This window comes from Motacilla alba, chromosome 1A (genome assembly GCF_015832195.1).
Source record: "Motacilla alba alba isolate MOTALB_02 chromosome 1A, Motacilla_alba_V1.0_pri, whole genome shotgun sequence".
NCBI lineage: Eukaryota > Metazoa > Chordata > Aves > Passeriformes > Motacillidae > Motacilla > Motacilla alba.
Genome location: NC_052031.1, coordinates 67,843,331 through 67,867,855, shown reverse-complemented (window position 1 = coordinate 67,867,855; position 24,525 = coordinate 67,843,331). Strand labels below are relative to the sequence as shown.

The window sequence follows — 24,525 nt, the reverse complement described above, 5'->3', positions numbered from 1 at the left end:
TGCACATGTGTACTGAAAGGTATCCATGTCAAGCTGTTAAAACAAATGTTGTGTCTACTGGAAATTAAATTAAATGAGTATCATCTGATCTGGCAAGCATATCAGTGGAGGAGTACCTGGTTCAGATAATGCTATGATAGTAATATAATAATTTGGGAAAAAAAAATCTCAATTTGCAAGGAGTCAAATATCCAACAGGCAAATGCAGTGTGTGTATACCTGACAAGGCCAGGATGATGTGCCTGATCACATCAGAAGGGTCAGAGTTCAAAAGTGGCAACAGTGGAACAGAAGTTTGCAATACGTTTGCTTGTTGCTTGAAGAGCCACATCTATGCTTCTGAAGATGGAGCTTGATTAAGCAGTGGAGCTTGATTAAGCACCAGAGAAAGTCTGTTGTGGCTTCCTGCCAGTTACTACTCAGCCAGAATTAGGTATGTCTGCTGCTCCATAAGGGTGTGCCAAAGAAGCTGGACTGAGTGCTCAGCAGAGCAGATAGGTACTACAAGTGTGAAACACAGTCTTGAGGACTTCAATATGTTTATGATCAGGCTGTCTTTATTCATTTGGGAGATAAAACAATAGGCTTGTGCGAATGGCTGTCTTTGTGGGGCTGCCTCCTTCCTTATGCTGTGTGTTCCTGTGTAGCCCCACTCTGTTCTCTGGCCTGCCACTTACTGGACTTACTAAAGCCACCTCCATTGTTTCAATGGTTCTTTTTAATTTGCTTCTTTTCATCTGGAAGTCCGAATAATCTTGATTATTGAGCTGCTGAATGACTTTCATGTAAGACATGCCAGCACGAGGGGGAAATCTTAGCAGCTGAGAGAATATTATTCATTATAGAGTTTTCTTACAGATAAAGAATGCCTAAAATATGTTCAGAGAGGACAGAATATGACCAAGAGTAAGAATTACAATTTTATATGAGACACTACAGAATTTGGATAAATAGCTTCTCATTGCCAGCTCTCCCAAATGGAAACAGTCTTAGATGAGCTTGTGTGTTTGTGAATTTCCTAGAACTGTGAAATTGTGGGTCCTGCTTTGCAAAAGGGATCTCTTTTCTTCAGGAAGTCTCTAGGCTATGCTTTGCTCTTGCAAAATATTTCTATCAACAGGTCATATGTTATGTTTGCAGAAGCTTAACTCTGACATACAATCCTAAATCCTAAATTCTTCCCCCTGTTTCAGGGGATTAGCTGGAAACACACTGTTGGGGTGGGAAAAAACAGCATGTTCTCATCTGTGTTGACTGAAACACAAGATTATAAATCAATTCCATGCTTCACCTCTCTAGGTCCTCTTGCATGGCCATAGAATCATTTCAGTTGGAAAAGACCTCTAATATCATGAGTCCAACAATTAATCCAACACTGCCAAACCCACCATTAAACCACGTCCCTAAAATGCCACATCCACACATCTTTTAAATATCTCTGGGGTGGGGACTCCACCACTGCCCTGGGCAACCTGTTCCAGGGCTTGACAAACCTTTCCATGAAGAAATGTTTCCCAATATCCAATCTGCACCTCCCCTGGCACAACTTGAGCCCATTTCCTCTTGTTGTGTTACTTGGAAGAAGAGACCACCCCCTACCTGGCTACAGCCTCCTTTCAGGAAGTTGCAGAGAGCAATAAGGTTTCCCTTCAACTTCTTCTTTTCCAGACATTTTACATGTTTGCAATAAAAATAACTGAATTCCTTCTTTTTGAGATCTATACCACATTCCATAAAGTTAATTTCTGCAATAACCACTAATTATTCAAGAGGGAAATAGAATTTTTCTGTCATCTGCATTGTGACCTAACAGGACCACTCCATCAGCAAGGACTGCTGTGTAAAGGTGTGGAGTCATGCTCTTGTCTCTGATCAGTCCCTCCCCTAAGGAAACCATGAAAACAAAAGTTCAAAAAGGGGAAGGCAGTGTCTAAAGTGGTGTTGCCATCTAAAAAAAAAAATCTCTTTATAAGGTTGTACAAGGAGAAAAAATGGGGGAGCTTGGGAGGTGTGTCTGCTGTGCACTTAAACAGAGAAGGATTGCAGTAGAGCATCAAAATAATGGCTCTTCCATAGGAGCAGCCAGTATTAACTGTTCCAGCACAATCTATTAGGCTCTGTAATGAGTGGGAGTTTCAGGTTCCTTCCATGCAGATAAAGAAAAAACCACTTATTGATCAGCATTTAAATATGAAGTTTTGGGTAATGCTAATAGTAGTTTCTTACTACTTAAAAATCCAGTCAGAAGACACAGAATTCTGTAACTTGCAATGATTTTTTTTCTTCTATTATAAAAGAAGACAAGACCATCTGAACTAGTTTTCTGTGTAGTTTATCATCTTCTAACTATTGCTTCTCAGTCATCTTTTCGTCTTGCAAATTTTTGTTTTGTAGAGGTCTTCCACTAACTAATTCCTCAAATCTCTCACATCTGGACCACTTTCCATTTTTGAGAAAAAAGTATTTTTCTGTTCAACTGGTAAGAACAAAAACCAGTTCTATAGATAAATCTTTATTTACTTGAAATAATTTTGTTTCTGCTTTCTATCCATTTTGCATCATCCTTAGTATGTTATTGGCAAGTAACTTATACTGATAAGATTGTTAATCTGTTTTTCACAGTGATGGCCTGCTGTTTTCCTGAGAGATTACAGCTTTTGATCTTAGCAATAAATACAGGCAGCTCAATATTCTTTCCAGGACTTTCACACATTTTCTGCTATTTGTCAAAGTGGAATATTTATAAGGTCATACTTGCTCTTCAACTAATGAAACTCAGAAACATTTTGGAGGTGACCATGAGCTTTAATTCTGACAAAATAGTTGTGCCTTCTTGGCTACCTCCTCGTCTTTTCTTTTTTTCAATTAGCTCAGCCTCAGGCATGGCACAGTTGCTCTTTTAGTCTTTCAGAAGCTGAATGCTCAATCTAATAGATTTATTTTCTCAATCTAATAGATTTATTTTCTCAATCTAATAGATTTATTTTCTCAATCTAATAGATTTATTTTCTCAATCTAATAGATTTATTTTCTGATCCAGAAAATTTCCCAGCCTATTATTACTTAATTGCCTTCGTGTGTTGTCTGTGATTATCTTTGGAAATCTCAGCCTTTGATAGCTGCATTCATAGCAAGAATGAATGATTAGGAGGGTAAGCTCTATTTCAAGTGGCAGTGTAAGCTCTGCTTCAGGGAGAGGTACAGGTTGTTTTCTTTCCCTCTCTGCCCATTTCCTATTGCATCATGAATGAAAATTTTCCCAGTTTTCTGTGGTGTCCCAAGGGACACCTTGAATGAGTAATACAATATGACTAATGCAGCAGTGCTTTGTATTTTTGTGCATTTGTGTACTTGTATTATAGTGCATTCGCCTGTTTGGACATACTAATGACTTGGATTTCCTCTGTGAATTTTTTTTTGTCAATCATTCACTTAAAAATATGTCAGATCAGAAATTTTCGGAACCTTTCTTTTATCCCCTCTAGCATAAACCTTGATAGTCATTTTTAAGAGCCTGCAAAACATCTCCTATCAGATCAATACCGAAAAGTTTAAGAGCCACCTCTTTACATCAAATGAATCAAATGCAGTGAGAAATATTGCTCTCGGTACTTCCATCTGTCTCCTCCCAACAAAATGTTCCACAGTGCTAGACTCATGGTGCCCCTGACTCTAGCAGCTGTGGAAATGCACATCTCTGTCCTGAAAACTGCTGTGCAGTTCTTCCCTGGCACAGAGGCTGCGTCAGCAGGAGCACACAATCCCATCTTCCTGCACCCTGTTTGCCATTCGTGTTGGCGCTCAGTCAGTGCCTCACCTGTGTGCCATACGCCATCCTCCACTCACTCACCTCCAAGAAATCAACCCTTACACCTTTCCTGCAGCTGTCCTAAGAAATTACAGTTTCCTTCTGACACATTGCTCAGCTCCAAAGCAACAGGATTAATTCTGCTTTTCTCAGCAAGAACAGCACAGACATCAGTGACAGGTACTGCTGCAAACACAAATAGGTGAAGTGTCTCTGTGTAAACTTCTTGAATTTCCCCTTGGAAGTCCTCACCTGCCTCCTGGAAATTTTCTCTTCATCTTCCCAATATATATGTTTGTGATATATTTTTGTGTGCGTGTACATATATGTATATATACAGAGAAAGAGAGACGTATAGTGTTTGTTTATATATGTGTGTGTGTGCCCACGTGTGTAGCTGCCTGTCTCTTGTTTGCCCATTTTTTGTTCCTGTGTCTTTCTCATATATTGCTTTGATGGTCTGGGGCTAGGGTGGGTATCTGACTCAATAACTCTGTCTTCACCAATTCCTTGTTGTAGACTATTGGGGAGAGTCTTATTACAGTGACCTCATCGACTTGCATCTGGGTGGTATGTATGGCTGAACCTCCTGCTGACACTAACCCTGCTGACACTCCTCCCCACCCTCCCTTCACCTACTTCTCCCATCCTTGGCTCACAAACAAGAAGAAACAGCCCTTGCACATGACTGATGATAGCAGAACCCCTTTTCCAGCTCAAGAACAGGAGATCCTGGCGTGTTCCACAGAACATGTGTGAGGCTCCCTCTTCTATTTTTCACAGTGCTGATTTTTTATAAATTTGCTTACTGTTTTCACTCCAGCCACCTTCCCTGCTAGCAGTGGAAAGTTGTTCTGGTTTTTTTGCTTCTCCTTTGAAAAGTCCAGCTCTATCACTGAAGTTTTCTTTAGAAAATTATTTTAAGGGGGAGAGCAGAGCAAACAGCGCACTGTCAAGGATTAGTCATGCTGTTGCCTCCATCTTGCCCTCTGAGACTTGTTTTTTTCCTTCCAAAGAAGCTGGAGTGTGTTGTTGATCTAACAAAACAAAAATGCTCCCTCAAGTGACTTGGAAAACTTGCAGATGGCACATGTCTTCTTTCTTGTTTTGTCTTACTGTAAGGTTAAAAAAGAATTTGCTGTTAAGAATTCCGGTCATTTTTTGCTGGAATCCAGTTTACATCATTATGCAGCTATTAAGCTTCTTGCTATGCTATTGCTTTGATACCCTATTTAGTGCTAAACACACATTACAGTGTTTAGTTCTCATTTTCACTTAAGAATCTGGTCATCACTCTATACCATGGTTCTGTCCTTGCTTTAATTAATATTACTTCCTGAGTCCCTTAGTAGGGGATTAACTTTTGGGTTGCAAATGACACTTGATTAGCCTTTGCCTATCTTGAAAATTAAAATTTCCTTTGCTAGTTTAACCGCCCAAAATCTATTCTTATGAAGTGAACATGTTTGTCTGTCAGCAGATCCAATAGAAAGCAAACTCTGCTCAGTTGCCTTGTTATCTGAGGGTCTCATTTAATTTATCTTTCATTGTAGAAAGTTGCTTGATCTAAGCTGTGTTTTTTTGAGGGACTGCATTGCAGACCAGCCCTGCAGAGGGAGAGATCCACTCGCTCTAGGCCTGATCCAGGACACATCCCTGGAAGTCTTCCCTGATTTCATTGTGTTCTGTATTTGATCCTTCAAATGTAATCTTACCCAGGTTTTTAACAGCCATTTTTTCCTCCTGCTCCAGGGAGGCTGTCCCACATAGTATCTGCCTGTACCTACCTGTTGTGAATTACTTGTGGCACAATAGACTTTTATTGAAGAACATCCACCTGAGTTCAGAATATCCACCCAAGTGCAAGTTTCAGAACGGAAGGCTTTCCTCCTTAGATGTAACTTGTTGCCCAGTTCCCCTGTGCTGATTTTGATGTGATAGTCCTCTGCTAGCCCGGTGCTTCATTCACTGTTCAGTCCCTCTGGCATTCTTTCCTGGGCTATCTCCTGCAGAGAGGCTTTGAAATCCTCTTCCTGGTTGTATCCACCAGGGCTGGCCTGTACTCAGGATGTGCACAGAGTAGGAGCTGTAAAAGGGTTGATGCTGAATCCCACTTAACAAACCCTTATCCCTATTTAATGCTATCTCCACTACACCTCTCCCTCCTCCTGCCTCTGCTCCTAATGCCTCTTTAGAGACAGCGATCCCATCCAAATCACTAATAGTGGCTTGAAGAAAAGCAAAATAGTCTTCACTTAAAGGGACACTGTCACTTAAAAAAATGCATTATGCTGCAAAAAATCTTCATTGGAAATGGAATTTGTTTATCTCTTTGCGTGTTTGCTCTTCTGTTTCTCTGAGCTCAGTCATCTCAGAGCGGTCATTTTTGAACAGGCAGCTTTTATTTATGTGGTGACTCAGTCACTTGGGCTTCCAACAGTCAGAGGCAATACTCATGGTTATTTTAAAAACGGATGGTACATCTTAAAACTCTATCAAATTTCTGTTTGTCTCAAAAACACTGTTTTCAAAACAAATTTTAAAGAAACCATATTGGGCAGTATCCCTTTAAATGCAATCAGCCAGCATAGCCTGGAGTATGTGGCTTTGTAGTATTATTTTGTTGCCTCCGTGTAATTTGCTTTATATTTGCTTTTCGGGCTGCCAGAACACTTTTGCCAGAAGGGATGCATTGCTCTGGAGATACTTGTCAGCTCAAGTGGCAGATACAGAGCTCAGCTTCAAGATTAACATGTCTGAGTAGAGAGCCATTAAAATCCCTGGAGGTTCTGCTGAGCCCTGCAGGCAGCTTGGATACTGCACAGTTAATTATTCTATCAGCAACCCATGTCTTTGAGGCAAGGGCATGGCTCTAGTCAATAGAATATTAACAAAATTATAGAATATTAACAAAAATTGCAAAGCACTTTGGAAAGTTATCCGTAAACTGGTAATATTTAGTTGTTACAGATTACACAACAACTTCTGCAAGGAGAGTGGTAACTTCTGACATCCTGGTCAACTTCCAGTGTGTAGGATTACAGATTGCTGTCTTAACTAGTTCTGTTGCTCTGCTCAGATGTCATAATCCTCTCTTCCTGTTCTGAAATGTTTTGTACCGTTGCTGTAACGCAGATGTTTCATTTCACGCTACAGATGGTCACATTTCAATTCTGAGTAATTATTCCTGTGTGTATATTGTGTGCGTGGTGTGGTTAAAAGAGCATTACAAAGGTTGCAAAGTCAACTGAAATTAAGGCTTCGTATTATATTGATATATCAACAGATTTATAACCTCCAAATCCACCACAGAGAGCTGTATCGTGTCCTTCTGGAATAACTGGTAGCAACACTGGGTTGTCATCTTCTGGGTAGATCCTTATGGAGAGGAAATGGGACACAATCAGGGGATTTTATAGATATTTGTTGGCAGCTGTGGAATAGTGAGACTTGAAAATATGGATTCTGAGCCAGACAGTGGAAGGATGAATTGGTCTGGTGGATATATACTCTTTGTCCTTTTGTTACCTCTTTTGAGACAGTCCTTGTCCTGATCCTGTCTTATTTCATCCAGAGCTCCTTACCCCACTTCCATTTTTATTCTTAGGCATTTAATTTTAATCCTGCCTTCTTGACAAAGAAATTCTAGCATTCTACCCTTCAGCCATCCTATTTCTCTCCACTAGCTACTCCTGGTCTTGTCTTCCCCCTGACACAGTCTGAATCCCAGCCTTTGGACTTCCAAAATTTTGGGGCTCTGCTTCCTCATCTGCCCAACATTATTTGTCTGTGGACAAATAAATTTTATGTCCTGCCTTCTTCTCAAATCTGCCTTCTCCTTTCATCCCTTACCCTTTTTTCCCTCTCTTTTGTCTGTTCCCCATTAGTTACCTTGCTTCCTTAGTCCCAGCCTCAATTCCTCCTAACCCAGTAGCTCCTTGTCTGCCTCTGGAAAGTACCTGCATGGTTTCCTCTGTTGTCAAACGAGCAGCTTCCTTTTCCTTGCACCCAGCAGGGAATCATTAAATAAACAGCCAAACACTCCCATCATGCTGTTTTTCTTGGCTGGAGTATGCCAAGAGAGGCAAGAAGGATGTAGGGCAGAGAGCTGGTGTGTTTGATAGTGTTGATTTCAGACACATACTTTCCCTTCTTGACAAGAGCCTCATGACATCAGGTAAACAGGGCAGGGAAGTGCAGTTGTTTGGGTTTTTTTTAAATCCTTGTACTCTATTTAAAGCACACTCTACAACAGCTTCACCTTTTTTTTTTTAAACTTATTTAAAACATTTGAGCTTACTATGTCCTTTAAAGTCTTGCAGGTCTAACTCTGCAAAGCTGCAGTCTGATATATTCAAGTGGGATCAGTCCTATTTCTTGTGATTGGCAAACACAGCTCTTCTGAAAGGGGAATGGAGTTGTAAGATAAACATTGTTTTTGCAGTCTGCAGCCGTTTTTGACACTGAAGTGAATTGGTAACTTGTTTGCTGTAAATTTTGAGCAGGAAAGAGCACCTGATAAGCAGAACTTGTTAAGTACCAGTACTTGTAAGGCAATTGCCATTTACCTGCTTTTTTCTGCACACAAAAACAACAGTCTTGGGAGACAGGGTCAGTGCAGGACTGTATTCATTCTGAGTGCATTCTGAAGTGCTTCAAGGTCTAGTAGAAGCAGAAGACTTCTCTGGAGTCATTTGTGTGTGTGTTCTGCTCCAACCACTGCTTTCCTCATTTTTTTCCTTCCCTTCTCTCCCTTTCCCCCACCCTCTTCTGCTGGATAAATAAAAGTGGTTCAGTTTGCATGACAATCTGGTTCTCTGTGAGTTTTCTCCAGGTTTCTTCTAGTGATTGTACTGTTGAGGATATTGAGTTTGACTCAGATTTAATAAACTGTGATGTGCTTGTGGGACATTTGTCAAAGTGTCCTTGCTCTCAACCTGCAGTTTTGTGAGTGCTGTTCTCCAAGAGCTGGCTTTCTGTATCCCTGGGTTTTAACAATGCTGCTGTTGAACAACTTCACCAAATAGTAAAATTAGAATGCTTCTTTTTTCAGTACTTGGATTTCTGATCATAACCTAATCTTTTTAAGGGTGGAAAAGAGGACATTTACTATGATCAGTGCCCTTTCACTTACTGATCTCCTTTGGACTGATCTGTATTTTAAGCACTGATTTAAAATCAGAGCTTTCAGTATTCCTGATAAATAAAGGGATGGTGTTTATTAGCAGAGTAAGTTCCCAAAATGTCATGCTTTTAATTTGTGAGGGCAAGTGCCACAGAACTGAGATTGGCCTCAGAACTGGATTTCCTGTCTATTGTTGTTGTTTTCCAAACCACTGTGATTAGTCAACAATATAGAAAATAAAGTCTTGGATGCAAAGTTTACAAAGGATGTGAGCCCACTTGGTCAGTGCTATATCTGTTCAAGTAAATTTAACTTCCAATGACTCACCACTTCTCAGAAATCATCACAGCTCTCATACCAAAAACCAGGGGCAAACAGTGAAGGGGATCAGTGTGAGCTGTAGCTTGGGGATAATGGGGTCTGCCACCCCAAACTCTGTGCAGTGCTTTCTTCTCCCTAATCGATCATTTTGAACACTGGGCTTGTGATTGTGAAGAAGTGTTATGGAGCTAGAGAGGAAAAGGACAAAGCCAGTCTGAAGAATTGCTCTTTACTCAACAGGTAAATAAAGATTAGAAAAGAATGTGATGGTCCAGTGTAGCTTGTGTAACAAAGAGCAGTGTGCAGTGAAAATGAGCATAGTGGCTATACAATTTCTGGTCCTTATTTTGAAGAGACTTTGAAGCTATGGTATTTATTCTTCACCTGGCTCTTGGTTTCCACTGCTGTAGCAAAGTCTGTAGTCTCTCAAGAGTACTGTGACAAACAAGATCATTCTTGTGGCTTTTTTACACGGAAGCAAAGTAATTCCAGTCACTTTATTGACGGGATGTGTCTGGTGTGCAAGGCAGAGCCTTCTGCATCTTGAGAATGTTCAGGAACTCCTTTCCTTAATAAGCTGCAGCTCCTGCTTCCAAACCGTGCTCTGGCTTGCCAGCAGCTTGGACTGCTTTGCAAGGCTTTACACAAAAGAAGAGTTGGCTTGTGGCACTGAAAGGGAGCAACTCGTGACTAACATAGTCTGTTGGCAGCTGTATCCCTCTGGTGAAAAAAATGGTAATTTTCTGTCCAGAGGCTATAGCCACACCTTACTTGCTGGCAGCACAGGAGAGACCTAAGAAGTGAAGTCACAGGAATGCTTCTTCTCTTGCCCTTCAGCTCCTTCCAAACAAACTGCTTCAGTGGGTGTTGCTGCTGCCAGAACTCTTTCCATGTTGTGGGTGAATAGCTGTGTCAGTATATTTTTGGTGGTGAAGGAGGCTTAAACAGAAAGGGAGGTTAGTTTGTTGAGGTTTTTTTAATTTGCACAACAAGTGGGTTTTTCCCTATCTGGCCCTGGCTTCTCATCCAGCAAAATTGTCTTGCAGTGATCAACCTATTTACAATTTAATGTGACTGGGAGGTGGTGATTTCTCTTATCTAAACAATGCAATAACATTAATAATAATTATTATAATAATAGTATTTACTGTAGGATTATTAATGGCTTTTGGAGCCATAAGCCATAAAATAAGCTTTAGAGAACCATGGGAAGTAAGTTTTCACTAAGTTTTTGTTCTTGCTGTTAAGGACCCTCCAGTACATAAGGAGGACTTTCTAAAGCCTTGCTAATCATCCTACTTGGGACAGAAATTGTTTCCAAAGAATTGCAATGATCATAACCTGTATTCACCAGGGTAATTAACTGTAATTTACATCTAGAGTAGCTGGAAAGGATCTTAATTGCAAAGGTTATGTTTATTATCTTACTGAAAAAACATGTTGACTTTTCTAGAGGCAGGGCTAGTGTAGATACCATGGACTTTGTAACTTGATTCAAGGACAAATTTTCTTTAGACAAGAGTGGGAAGATAACTAAGAGCAGGGGAGGAAGGTGCAGTTGTGCTCCATATTAGTCAGGTGCTGTGTGACCCCTGGGGCTTTTTACTGGAGACCAAAGATGGGATCTTCTCCTCGTATCAGACACTTGCTTACTGGTGACAAAAGCTAGCAGTGTGTGGCCATGTCACAAGGAGATGAATGACGTTTTCACATACTGGGTATTTCTTCTCAGCTCAAATATGGAAAACTGGGAGTTCCTCACTAAGTCCCCATGTCCACAGCTTGAAATGTATCAAATTCCCCCAGCCCCCAGCTCTGAATGAAATCTCAAACCCTGAAAGAAGTGAATTTTTCTGTACAGTTAAATCTCCATCTCCCTGGCCAGTCTCAAAACAGTGGTTAGACCAAGTTAGAATATTAAAGCTTTTAGCTTAAAGATGTAATTTTGAATAAGATAGGATGGGAAATAAAAAATATTTAACAAGTATGCACTAAATGCTCTGCCTTGTGTGGAAGCATATTCCTCACTCTACCTTTGTGGTTTGGGGTTTTTCTTGTTTGTTTTTTGCTTTTGTAACCTGATCTGTGAAATGGCAGTTGTAGGAAAAAAGCCTTAGTATTTTTCTATTTTAAATGAAGAAGTTGGAACATTCAGAACAGCTGTAATTAATGTTCTGGTACTTTCTCAATGTTGTTGGTACAAGGCTTTATTTGTAACTGTCCTTTGGCCAGCTGTGGCACCTCTCCTGATGTTGCCCTTCCTGCTTCCAGTGGGTTTCTTCTTCTGAGAAAGCTGTGCTGCTCAGTCATGGGCTTTGAAGCTGATGTGCTCTCCCTCTTGCTCCAGTGTGTCATCCATGTGCTGGTCTAGTTCTGTGATGGTCCCTTCCAAAGCCTTCCCAGTTCACTGGTACTCTGATTTTGTAGAGCTTTCTGTGAACCACAAACTCTGCTGACTTCTCCAAAATGAGTGTTATTCTTACCATACAGTTGTTGTGGAGTTTATGCCTTTTCCCAGCACAGAAATGCCTCCTCTTTATAAATGCAGTTGTACCCTGAGCCCAGTAAGTGTTCTGTTCTGGTAGCTCTGATGTTTCAGAGCTCATCATCTCCCTGGTGCATGTTCTCCTGTAACTATTACTGATATTGGTTACTGCCTGCTGTTTATCTCTGTAATGTTAAGTACCCCTGAAAAGCAAATTCTTGGTGTTAAAGAAGCTGAACCTTTTGAGAGATGAGAAATGCTTGTCCTTCACTGGCTGATGGAAAAGATGATAAAGATTCAGTAAGTCACTGGTACTAACAAGACTTGTAAGCTTTAAGCTTTGTGGAATGAGAATGCCAAGGGAGAGCTTTAAATTTACTGGTTTAACTCTGCAGTCCTCAGTTGGTCACTGCCCCTGCAGACCCTGATGTGAATCACTTTATCTGTGTAAAAGCCTTTTCCCCCCTAAGCACAGCAATCTGGTGGGGTACATGTGTACTCACCATACTTGACACAGCAGACGCTGGCAGGCTGGTTCCATGCTGATCAGATTCTCCCTGTGATGTTCCCTGTCTGAAGACATTCTATTCCATTACAAAGGACACTTTTACCATCAGTGGATGCTGCCACGGTGATAAGAGCATGGTCCTGATAGAGCTTAAGGTAGGGTGGCTGCTTACAGCTGCTGTCTTATTCATGCAGGGGAGACTTACTGTAACCCTGCTTGAAATCTGACATTTATCGGCAGAAGTCAAATACATGTCTCTACTCGTCCTGACATCTGGGTCACAAAGCTTTTGGTTAAAGACCTTGCACCTGAAAACTGTACATTAGGAAAAGTGCAGTAACAGTAACCTCCTGCCTGGTATTTGTACAGCTCAGTAAGAGTTCACCAGTACCTCAGTCTACCTCTTACCTGTTATCTGTGCTTATTAGGGACATTATTCATCTGTAGACTGTATCCCTTGTTTCTGCTTCTCCATTTCTTGTATTTTTTCTTTTCTTTTTCTTCTTGTGTTTCCTTTCTTTCTCACTCTTATGCTTTTTGTCCTTTGCTTGTCTTTTATTTCACCCCTTTCCTCCTCTTCCGTTCCACTTCCAACTTCCTCTTCCTCTCCTGCCTCTTCCTCTTCCTCGTTTGGTCCTATTGAAGTTGAGCCCAATGCCGGGACACCACGTCGTAGACCTCTCTCCTTCTGCCCTTGCTGTGCCCATGAAGGTAACGTAACTTCACCCACCCCTGTCCTCCCTGCCCACAGCTGGGTTCTCATAGCAGCACTAGTCAGCTAGTGACCACAAGGCCCCCAGCCCTTTTCTTGCTGTGTCCCCAAACCAGCCTTGTCTGTAGCTACCTGGTAACCAGCTTCTCTGAGCCTGTGGCAAGCTGTTAAAGGTACAGTATCCCTTTTGCTAGTCCCAGCTGTGCAAGAGAAGGTGCAGTGACTGGGGGGGACAATGGGCAGCAGCTGTGGGACCAGAAGTGTCGCACTCAAAAGTTTCTATTTTCATTTGGTCGCTTCAATTACTCTAGTCCTCCTCAAAGATGTTTGGAAGGTGGGGTAAGGGATGACAATCTGTTTCCTTAAATACAGCCTTTTAATTAGCATATAGGGATTAAAGGAATACTGTGTCTTTATAAGGACTGATTTGAAAAACATCCGGGAACTTTAAAAACCAACAGACCTTAAGTTAGACTAGTTCACCCTCATCTGTCTTGCCAAGTGCATTCTTTAACTATCCCAAATGGAGTTTGCTGTAGAGTTTCCATTGCCAAGGCATGGGGAAGGGGTTGTTTTATGTGTGTTCATGGTGTAATTTTGCTAACCACTTATCTGCTTTCCATAGTGCTCCCTCACATCAGTTGTCAGTGCTCCCTTTCCAGTCCTCCCATTATTCCTCTACTCATTGGCTGTTTAAAAATACTTACGTATTCCATAGGTCAGTAGCATTGTGTTTTTGGCTTTTTCTTAGAGGCATTTGTTTTCTATACATCCTGGCATCGGAAAGGAAGGGGAGACTTCCCAGTGTTTTCATGGCGCCACAGCACTGGACATCTGCATGTACGGTCTCCCTCTCCTGTCGCCACGTGGGCATATTGTGCAGAGATGCTCAGAAAGGAATGCTTGGAACTGAGCAACACACACTGGTCTAAAGTCCTCAGAGCCAGGGGCTCTTAGGGTGGTACAACCGAGCCTGGTGTTCCCCGAGGGGCTGGAATGACACGTTTCCAAAAGCAGCCCAAGCTGCAGCTTACCAGGAGTTGTAGGCTCTCCCTTGTGTAACTGCAGGGCAGCGCTTCTCTGACGTACTGAGGATGAGGCAGGGCACGGGGCTGAATTAAGTAGCCATTAATGTGGTATGGGTCTGAATTAATTAAGTAGCCATTAATGTGGTATGGGTCTGAATTAATTAAGTAGCCATTAATGTGGTATGGGTCTGAATTAAGTAGCCATTAATGTGGTGTTTGTGCTGTGTCTGTGTCGTAGAGTTTGAATAGTAAGCTTGCTGCTTGATTAATTTAGCATTAGGTGGATTGTTTGGGAGCTTTTGTTCTTGATGCAGAGGGTACATATCCACAATAACAAGCAGAGACAGGGATGTTAGTTACCTTGGGGATGCCCAGGTCACGCGCAGTGCAAGCTGATGGGATGCAGCAGTCCAAAAGTGCCGCTCAACTTGATTTGAGGCCTCGCTCCTGCTTCTGCTTCCACACAGGCAGGAATGTTGCCACTGGCCTTGATGGGGTCTGATGTAAATCACAGCTTTCAGATGCAGGTGGTTCAATGTGGAATAAGTGGCCCAGACCAAGAGCTTGCCAGGAGGAGCCTCCTTGATAAGTTCTTGTGTTTGCTAAATATCAACAGAAGGCTTTGGGAACAGCATTCTGCACTTATTCCACATAACTCCTGACAGACACAAGACTCATCAGTGGACTGTTGAGTTAGTTTAGGAGTTTTGTTCTAAAATAAATGGACCAGCAAAGAGTTCTGTACTGGGTGGTCAAGGCCCAAAGTTTCTTTATTCTTCTTTCATACTAGCAAATGTGTCTGGGGGTTCCTTTTCTTTCTAGTGCTGGTATGCAGTACAATAGAATTAGTTTCTGTGTTCACTGTGCAGGGGGATCTTCAAGACAAATAGATATGTGTGGCTAGGAGGAGCAGTCAGAAAAGATTTACTTAACTGTTGAAAAAAGAAGAGACAAGATGTTACTTTTGGTTAGTAAAAGATAAACTTGAGGATATGCAATTGAAGAAAACAAAAGTAAAACACATGGAGTGGCAACTGAATTCTTTTGTGATGAGCGTATGTTTAAGTAGCTGGCATGAGCATCTATAAAAATTCTTCTAATGAAAGGAAAAGTTAAATAGTCATAGAAATTGGGGCTTTCTGCAGTAAGAGTGAGGAATAAACAAGTAATCACAAGAATATCAGAGACAAAAAAAAAAAAAAAAGTAGGCTCCAAAGAGAAGAGAATCCTTTTGGAGGTGACTTCCACTCAACTGAGTGCTGTAGGCAAACTGAACGGACCCGGCTTGGGAGTGCTCTGGCAGCATCTTGCTCGGCTTTCTTTGCACATTTTGCCCCATTGTTGTTTTTGCAGTTTCGGTTTGTAAGGATTGCAGGGAATTACCTGAAAATTTACCAGGTTTCTTTCTTGGCAGGCATGGGTAAGAAGGATGACCCCAAGCTGATGCAGGAGTGGTTCAAGCTGGTGCAGGAGAAGAATGCCTTGGTTCGCTACGAGTCTGAACTGATGATATTGTGAGTGAATGTGGAAAAACTGGGGATTTTGTCATAAATAGCAGTGGAAGACCTGTCAGGATTGTCTTCCCTGTAAGGCCAGGAGGTCAGCAGCCTCTGAGGCTGAGATAGGAATCCCAAGTTCATTTTAGAGGAGTGGTAGAAGAAAGAATAATAGAGGTAAGGGATGAAAGTTCCAATTGTTTGTGCACATGCAGAAGTACAGGTATGTGAGCCCTTCTCATGCTGTTCTGTGTAAAACACATCCTGTTTGTGCAAATGTTTTCGAGCTATGAAGAAATAACGTGGGACTCCTTCTGGTTTTGGTGAAGTTGTCTTCTAAGCATAGCCAAAAGCATTTAATTCGGCCACCTTGCCTTGTGGCCCTCCTTTCTGCCTGTAGTGGGACCCCAGTGCCTCTCACGTGGGCTCAGATGGTAAAGGTGTTTTCCTGTTAATGAAATTGGGAGGTTTTTCTGTTCCCCCCAATTCTGTTCCCCCCAAATTCTGTTTAAGTGAATTTCTGTGCAAATTCACTGAAATTAATTTCAGAGTGTGTCAGCTCACCTCAGCAAGGTGGAAGCTGATGGCCTTAGTGGCAGAAAAGTCCCAAGGTGGTGTTTGCAATGACCTGATAATGTCCTTAAGTAATAAGTAATTTGTTAATAAGTAACTTCGGTTTTAGAGTGGGAAGTAGCAGGGGATACGTAGAGGCATTGCAGATTTATTTGCTCTTTGACTCTGCTCTATATTTAGTTTGCTCCACTTTTGGCATTGCACTTCCTAGCTGAAGGCAAAGAACCTGAAATGCTACAAGTGCAATTAAATCTTTTAAAAATACTGTTATTTATCTTAAGTTATTGAAGAGTTGTTCCAACCAAGATAGGTAAAATGCACAGCAGATATCTAGAGAGGGAGCAGAAACTGAGAATGAATATGAAGCAATGTATGCAGTATTTTATTACATCTGGAACTTGGATTTCTGCTCTTTTCCTTTTAGTGCTCGCGAGCTAGAACTGGAAGACAGGCAGAGTCGACTGCAGCAGGAACTGCGTGAGAGGATGGCAGTAGAAGGTGAGAGCAAAAGGGAATATTTCATGGATTGTATGTGTGTATTTCTAGCCTTGTGTATGCTGATAGTTCTTGATATCTCTGTAGATCATCTGAAGACTGATGAGGAGCTCTCGGAGGAGAAGAGGATCCTGAATGAAATGCTTGAAGTAGTAGAGCAGAGAGATTCCCTTGTGGCTCTCCTTGAGGAGCAGCGGCTTCGAGAAAAAGAAGAAGACAAGGACCTGGAGGCAGTCATGCTTTCCAAAGGTTTTAGCTTGAACTGGTCCTGAGCTTAACACATTTACCTCTGCTGGTCTGTGTTGTCCAGTTGGCCTACCCTGAGTTTGCCAGAATTACATGGATAGGAAGATGTTGAAGGGGAAACCTCTGAAGGGTCCAACAGCATGCAGGGATTTGGTTTGAAGCACTCTGAAGCCTTTTGATAAGTGTGTTGGTTCCAGAAGCTTAAGTTTTACATGTCTGCAAGCCAAGTTGAAGAAATGAGTTGAGACTGTGGAGTCTCCCTGAGGTCCTGTACGATGGACCGTATTTTGTGTGTGGTAGGAGGGAGGGGGGAATAATCCACGTGTGGGGAAGGAGGTTAAGGGAAGAAGTACCCTTAACTACAGTGGATTTAAGGCAGTCCATTCCTTTCCCATTTTTACTACACCAGTTCTAATAAAAGGGAGGGAAGTGGCAACCTTTCCTGAAAAACCACAGCAGCCTGTAGCAGTGGAGTCAGCTGTCCAAGAGAGCTGCAGAAGCCCAGGGCAACACCTTCTTTGCTTTAGTCTTCCTCCCCACCAAAGAAACCTGCAGTTGATCCTTATGCATGGAAATGAAGAAATACCAGACAGAGAAGATACTGCTATGTGTGATGGAACTCTCTGCCTCCTGGTTTTTGGAGAGAAGTGGGCATCAGTGGACTCTTTCCCTACCTTAGACTCCTAAATCTTCTTGTGGGGAACAAGGGGAGCAGAAGAGAGAGGGAAGATGCCCACCTGCTTTGCTACACACTGGAGAGGCAGCTACTGCTGGCCTTAGTCTTCATGGCCACAGCTCAGAGGCTGGTGGGCTTCCTTGTTCTGTTTTTATTGTGACTGTTTTGACACTGGAAAATACTGCTGTGGGACAGTGGTAAGTGTGTGCTGGGGCAGGGGTGTTCCCAGGCAGCATTCCCTGGTTATTTGGCCCCCTAAAAGGGAGAAGCCCTTAAGTGACCGAACCACCATTAAGACTTTTCAGTGTTTTTATTTTTTTTTTTCCTCTGTATTTTGTTTTTGCACATTGGAAACAAAGCTTAAGACCTGCCTGGGCCCTCAGTCACTTTGACCCTTTTATGTCAATTAACTTATTTTTTTAATACTTGAAAGAAGATTCATTTTTGTATCTTTTAGGAAACAAATGGACGAGTGATGGGTGTGTGTGCCTGCTGCATCCTACAACTTCCACTTCAAAATTACTGGACGTTGTTACCTGTGGCTATTTATTAGTGTTCTTAATAATAATTTGATTGTTACACATATTTGATTGTGGAGGGAGTGTTTTAACTCTGTTAGAGAAAGACACTACTGCGGATTGGTCCCTGCTTCACAGCAAGGGCAGCCTTTATGTACCCATGGATGCATCCTGCCCTAGGAGTTTTCATCTATGAAAAAATCCTGTGCACTCATGGAGTTTAAGAATTTTTTTGTGTTCTTAGCATCCTTTTCTTCCACATCCCACATTCTCTCTTTTGGACTAACAAACATATATTTATTTAAATTTTACATTTTTATAACAAGAAAGCCAAAACTGTGAGGTAGAAATATCCCATATGTCTCTTCCTCACTGAAAGAGGGGATCCTCACAGTCCTGATACAGTTCGAGGGATTTCCATGAAAACAAAACCAGCACATTTCCTGCTGCATCCATTGGAAGAAGCTCCTTTGGCCCAGTTAGTGAATCTGCTGCTTTTCAGCCAGGAGGGTCCTGACCGTAACCACACGATAACCCATGAGCAGGATGTGCACTGAGCAGCTCAGCCCCACTCCCTGTGGGACAGACTCCCTGGGCAAGCCGTGTCCTTAACCTATCCTGCAGAGCTGAAGCAGCACCGTGCACTGGGGATGTGTTCCCTCCTTCACATGATGTGTCCAGAGGGTTTCCCTCCTTGGGATGCTGACTGTGTTCTTTTCCTGTTAAAGAAGTACCAAGGCTGCTTTTGATGTCTCTGAGAACGTGTCCCATTCCCAAGCACATGTGTACAGCCTACTGACTCTTCCAGCTGGAATTGACACTGCCGGTGCGAGGCACCCCAGCAGGGCTGAACATCCTTCAGTCTTTTGCCCTGGCACAGAAGTTTGCATGGTTTCTTGCCGCTGGCTCTCTACCTCCTTCAGAGGGGTCTCCTGTAAGCCAAGGCCTGTGATTCGAATTCACCTCTGATTTGGGAGAATGCCCCAGGCTGAGGGAGAATGAGTAGGAGTGTCCGTGGGGACTCTGAGCAGTGCTGGTTGCTAACTGTGGAAACCTGTGTTTTCCACCCAAAGCGTTCTCCCTTTATTCCACCTAAGGCATTACAAATTAAATCCAGATACTCGTGAAACCAACCAGACAGACAGGCAGCTGCAGTGCTACTTCATAACTGTGTTTATTAGCAAGTGGCACCTGCCATTCCAGCATCCCAGAGTATTGGCTTCACCAGCAGGATGTCTAACAAACAGAATTCCCTCCCGTTTGCTGGTGCAGGGCCTGCTGCAATGGTAGTTTACACAGTCTGCATTTGAGGGGCCACTGGAAGCTGGAGTGCAGGAAGAGGGAAGAAAGATAGCAGGTTTACTGTAAATTGTCTTGTGTAGAGAATTGGCCTCAGTCCATTTTATAGTGCACTGGGTATATGGACCACATCTAGCTTGAAACAGAAGGTCGTTGAATGTGAGCTGTATCACAGAAGAAAGTCCTGAAGAAGAAACAGGAGATGGTTTCTTTTCCCTTTCATGCTGAGGGACATTGGCCAGATCTTTGCAATGCTGAAGAGTGAGATCACTTCAGGGTGTAATACCTTATTGCACAGAAAACCCACATATTCTAACCCTAAACTCTTTGGGTTGTGCTGAAGGCCTCCAGCAGCGAGAACGAAAACAAAGAGCTAACATCGCACACACAAATTGATTGAAAATACACAAAAGGGAATGTTAAAAGGCCTTTTTATATCAAAATGGTTGTAAAAGGCACAACTTGTTATTTGCTGTTCAGTTGCACTTTAAGAATATGACTTGCATATCAGATAGTGGGTTTTTTTACTCTCTGAATATTTTTAATTCAAATTTTTGTATTTTTAAAGCTGAAGAAGGTTCTTGTGAGCACAAGATTCCTTATTTGTATCCGAATCCGAGCAGGATGTTCTAGCTCTTTGCGCTGCCCGCAGCGCACGCTCAGCCACGTGCATTCAATGACGTGTGTCCATTCCACGCGTGAGGAGAGCCAAGGGACCCTCAGCTCCCCAGACGTGGGCACGCAAGGGTGGCTGTCCCCAGGTGACGTGGTCCTGACCCGGGGCTGGCCGTGCTTCATCCCGGCAGCAGGTGGGAAGAGAGCCGAGCTTGGAACCTGAGCCGTGTTGTTCTGAAATGGGCACACTGAGGATGGGGCAAGCCCTCCAGCCCCCTAAGGGGAAGGGAGGGGAACACCAGCTCCTGGAAGGAAACGCCCAGGAGGTAAATGGAGATGGGGGAGTGAGGACTGCCACAACAACTAATCTGCTGTTTTCACAGTACCTTTTTTTTAAACTGTTCTGTTCCTTTTAACCATATTCTCATTAAAAGTCACAACTGGCTGTAAAATTCTGAACTACGGAGGACTAATGTGTGGGAAGGTGACATTTCAGTTCCAACTTTCAGACATATTCCTTCTTTCAGTTAACCAATACCCCCTGGTCTCACTAGGGCATGTTATAAACTGCATTGCTGAACATATTTTAGAGCAAACCGCAAGTTTTAAAAGTCTGTCCTTCTCTCTGCGTCTCTGCATTTTCTGTAAATATTCGTTTGTATGTAAAGGCACCAGTGGATCCTTGGGCTACCCCCACGGTCAAGAATCTGAGTTTTGTGCAATGCCTAGGCCTCTGTTAGAACACGGTGCTTGCGTAGAGCTAGTCACCACATTTGTGTGCACTCTGGTGGGTTTTAATATTTTTATACATCCTAATCCTGAACGTTATGAAGTATTCTAAGTGGTCTAGACAGCATGATCTAGAGCAGCCGGCAGTTCCCTTTTGTGAGCAGCTACACCTTGTTTGGTTAACATTCTTCTAAAATAAGTTTGCCATTAAGTGTTTACACCACACACCAGTGGATTGAGAGAGGTGTTGCATTGTAAAATCTCCCATGTGCAAACTGAAAAGCTGCCATGGGGATTTCAGTTGTCACTGTCTGCAAGGAAGAGAGCTCTAAAGCATACTAAAAACCAGCCTGTATATAGTTCACAGAGAAAGAGATCGCTGGCTGTTGACCTTTGCAAAGTAACAGAGATGGGAAGCTTTCCAAAAGTTCCTGCTTTTTGGATTGTCCAAGCCTGCTACCCTGCCTGTACGTGCCTGCTTGGCAGGTAGTAGGCCAGGTAGCAGGCAGCTGAGGATATCACTGACAGCAGGTGTGAAGGGGAGGATGCCATGTTCTGATGGCATTGCAGTAACTTAAATACTCTGTATCTGTGGGTGCATGCGTGTGTGTGTGCAGTCTAATCCAGGCAAAGGGAGTTGCTTTGGCATCTGCCCTTTTGTATGAACGTGAACTCTGATATTCAGATTGTTCAAGGCTTTTACGGTTGGCATGTATGGAGCGTTAACAGAAAAGTGAATACCCTACCTGTAAAAAACCAACTCTGTTCCAGCCTGTTTTCTTCTATTTGGTTGTGTTTTACCGTTTGTTTTTATGCACACTTGCTTCATTGGTGTTGAGATTTTAGCACCTCAGATGGCCAACTGAACTAAAAAAAAAAAATAAAGTCATTAATTATTTTTTCTTTTTTGTTGGTCGCGCTATTGTTTCTTTCCTCAGATGTGTCACTTCCCTGGTTGATGGTTGATGAGGACTTGAGGGGAGGTGATCTAGAGATGAATCTGGGTGTTAAAGTGCCTGGCTTCAATTGCTCTTTTGCTGACTCACTCTCAGCCACGCTGAATTATGCGAAACAATCCACAAACACCCCCAGTACCTGCGCATATTCTACATTGTTTCTTCAGATTCTCCGTGAAGTTACTATAAGTAGCCGAGAAGGGAGGAAGGTAATATAAATTGTGTTGCAGAAACTAGGATTTCATTTCTGTAGCTGAAGCTCACTTCCTCAGCCTGCAGTACTAGCCTGGACATCTGCTGCTGGTGTAGCAGCATTCAGTAAAATAGGGGCAGAATTACATTAATACATTAATGCCTCTGTGCTGACTTTTTTTTTTTTTTTTTCTTTTTTCCAAGAAGCAGAAGTTTTACCCAGGATGGTGGGGGAAATCCCAGCTGGGGAATTCCCAAACAATGTGATTCATTTTCTTGCCCGCTCAACCATTTTTATAAACAAAGGATAAACTCTGGTGTTCCTATGGTGGTGCGATAAAAGAAAACCTGTTACTGCAGCAGGAGGGATGACACGCCTTGGATTTCCCCTTGCCTGGAGGCTGGGTGAGCAGGCTGTGCTGCAGGTGACAGGAGTGACAGCTCTCGCTGCCTCATTTGTGCAGATCTCATTAAGTACGTTTCAAACCTTACAATTCTTCCTGTTCTTTTGGTCTCTCGCTCCCCCATAGCAGTGGGAATAAAACCAGTAGTAAGAGAAAGCTGGGGTTACCCAGGGATGGGGGATCTGTCTGCTGTCAAAAGGCCAATCCATGAGGATTTCTCACTTGATGCCAGAAGAAAAATGAGTGTCTGGAAAGTGACTGCTGGACTCTGGGACACAGGAGGTTGGCTCGCATCCATAGTTTGCAACAACTCATCATGGCTTTTTTAAGTTACACTGCAAATTTGTTAGTTCTCAATCCCAATTAGGAACAAAGATGTTCTGCTGTTTTACAAACTGTGGATGGAACAACGGGCCAAGGAAGAGCTTTATCTGTTGCTAGCTCGGGCAAGACCTATGCCAGCCCTTCAAGATGAGTGCTCCTGCACAGATTAGCTGTGAAATTGCACCAGTGAAAGACCCTCTAACAGGTAAACCCCAGCCCAGGAGCTCAGCCCGGTGGCAGCTGCTGCTTTCCTTTTCCCTTGATAATGAAAGTAGCCTCCAGCAGCCTCTGACCTTTCCACAGGTGGCATTCCATGCCCACGCGTTGTGCCTCGCCACCCTGCGTGTTCCCCTTGGCGCAGAACAGAACCCCTCCCGGGCAGAGGTGTGGAGCAGCAGGAACTTACCGAGGTGGGAGGGTGAAGGTTCCCTCAGCTCTCGGGAGCACAGCAGGGAGGTTGTCAGTGGCTTCATTCAGAAGTGTGCAGAGCCTCTTTCTGCCAGCAGCAGATATATTTTATCTGATACAGCCCTCCTGGCTGTACTCGCCCTGGCTAAAGACAATGAATGTGACTGCACAGAAAAAATAACTAAGGGAAAGTCGTGCCTACAACCCGCTGCCATTCTGGCTTCCCTCACGTTTTTATAGGGTTTGTTTGAAAAGTCCTCACCATCAGTGCTGTGACAGCAATTAGAAATGGCTGTTTACATCAGCAACTGCATTCTTAAGTCACACGTATTGGAGAATTAATACCTAATCCTGTAAGGATTCTACCTGGCCACACATCTCTTAAGAATTCCAGCAGGTTCTGAGTGTATTTTCCTGCCTTAAATCCTAAGCATCAGCAGCAATAGAGCAGTTAGCAGAAAAATGACCCTACAGTGGGTGAAATCAAGTGCTGGCATGTGGCTGCATCTCCTCCTGGAGCCACAGGGAAGAAGGGGCCTCGTGCTTCATTTTAGAAATATTACTTGAGAGATATGATGAAGAGTTGCCTCCTTCCTTAGCCTGCATCTTTTTATAAGCACTCAAAATAAGGAACAAACCCCCTAACCCAAAAGTGCTATTTTGCCTTGGCACCTTGGGAACAGTGTGCATGCCTGTGGATACTAGGAAAGTGGATAAACTAGTATTTCCTAACCTGCTGAGTGTGTGGTGCTTTCCTGAATGTCTCAGGTGCAGAAATCACATGCCTTTCTGTAAGCAAGAGATAACATCTCTTTTTTGTTATTCTATATAAATATATCATCCATATTACTCAGATACCAGAAACAAAAGGATATAAAAAAGCACACAGTGATTTCTCAAAGGAAAAAACACACTTTGGGCTGAAGGGAGAGAGGAGGACAGTGCTGCTTGGGGCAATGCTGACTTTGTGGGACAAAGCGAAGCAATTTGAGGAAACAGAAACTTCTCTTCAGTTCCTTGAAATTTACATATTTTCGTGTCATTTTTTTTCCCCAATGCCATTCCCAGTGGGAAGCCAACATGACTCAAGCATGAATCAGAATTGGTTCAGTCTGTTTCTTAGAATCCCAGACTTTAAAAAGCTTTAACAAGCACCCTAAGGTCAGGGATGACCCTGTGGGGCTATCCAAAGCCTGAGCGTGGCACTGGCACCGTGACTGGGCGTGTGAGGAAGGAAAATGTGTCAGGAAGGACACCTGTACTGAATACCAGCTAAGCTGAGCTATGTTGAAGTGTAAGGCTGTATTAATTAGTAATTTGTTGAAGCAGGACTGTATTACTAGACTTGAAAGGCAGTTGCAGCAAGGTGGGGCCTCTTCTCCCAGGCAGCAAGTGACCGAATGAGAGCACAAAGTTTTAAACTGCACCAGGGGAGAATCGGGTTGGACATGGGGAATAATTTTTTCACAGAAAGGTGATTAGATTGGAATGGGCTGCTCAGGGAGCTGGTGGAGTCACCATCCCTGCAGGTGTTAAAGGATGTGGCACTCAGTGCCATGGTCTGCTTGGCAAGGTGGTGTGTGGTCACAGGTTGGAGCCGCTCATCT

The 24,525-nt window shown here is 42.9% G+C and overlaps 1 protein-coding gene across 30 annotated transcripts in view; it reads left to right on the top strand.

Moving 5' to 3' along the window:
* Positions 1-21,533, top strand: part of MICAL3 (microtubule associated monooxygenase, calponin and LIM domain containing 3) — a 175,955-nt gene extending 154,422 nt beyond the window's left edge. For 24 of the 30 annotated variants that reach the window (XM_038154664.1, XM_038154671.1, XM_038154658.1 and 21 more), the window contains 5 exons: positions 4,328-4,378; positions 12,893-12,958; positions 15,402-15,501; positions 16,481-16,554; positions 16,639-21,533. In XM_038154664.1, coding sequence (XP_038010592.1) covers positions 4,328-4,378; positions 12,893-12,958; positions 15,402-15,501; positions 16,481-16,554; positions 16,639-16,823 — 476 coding nt within the window. In that variant the 3' untranslated portion in view covers positions 16,824-21,533. The remainder of the gene's footprint in view (positions 1-4,327; positions 4,379-12,892; positions 12,959-15,401; positions 15,502-16,480; positions 16,555-16,638) is intronic. The other 6 variants (XM_038154665.1, XM_038154674.1, XM_038154663.1 and 3 more) reach the window with 3 other exon arrangements.
* The last annotated feature ends 2,992 nt before the right edge of the window (positions 21,534-24,525 follow it).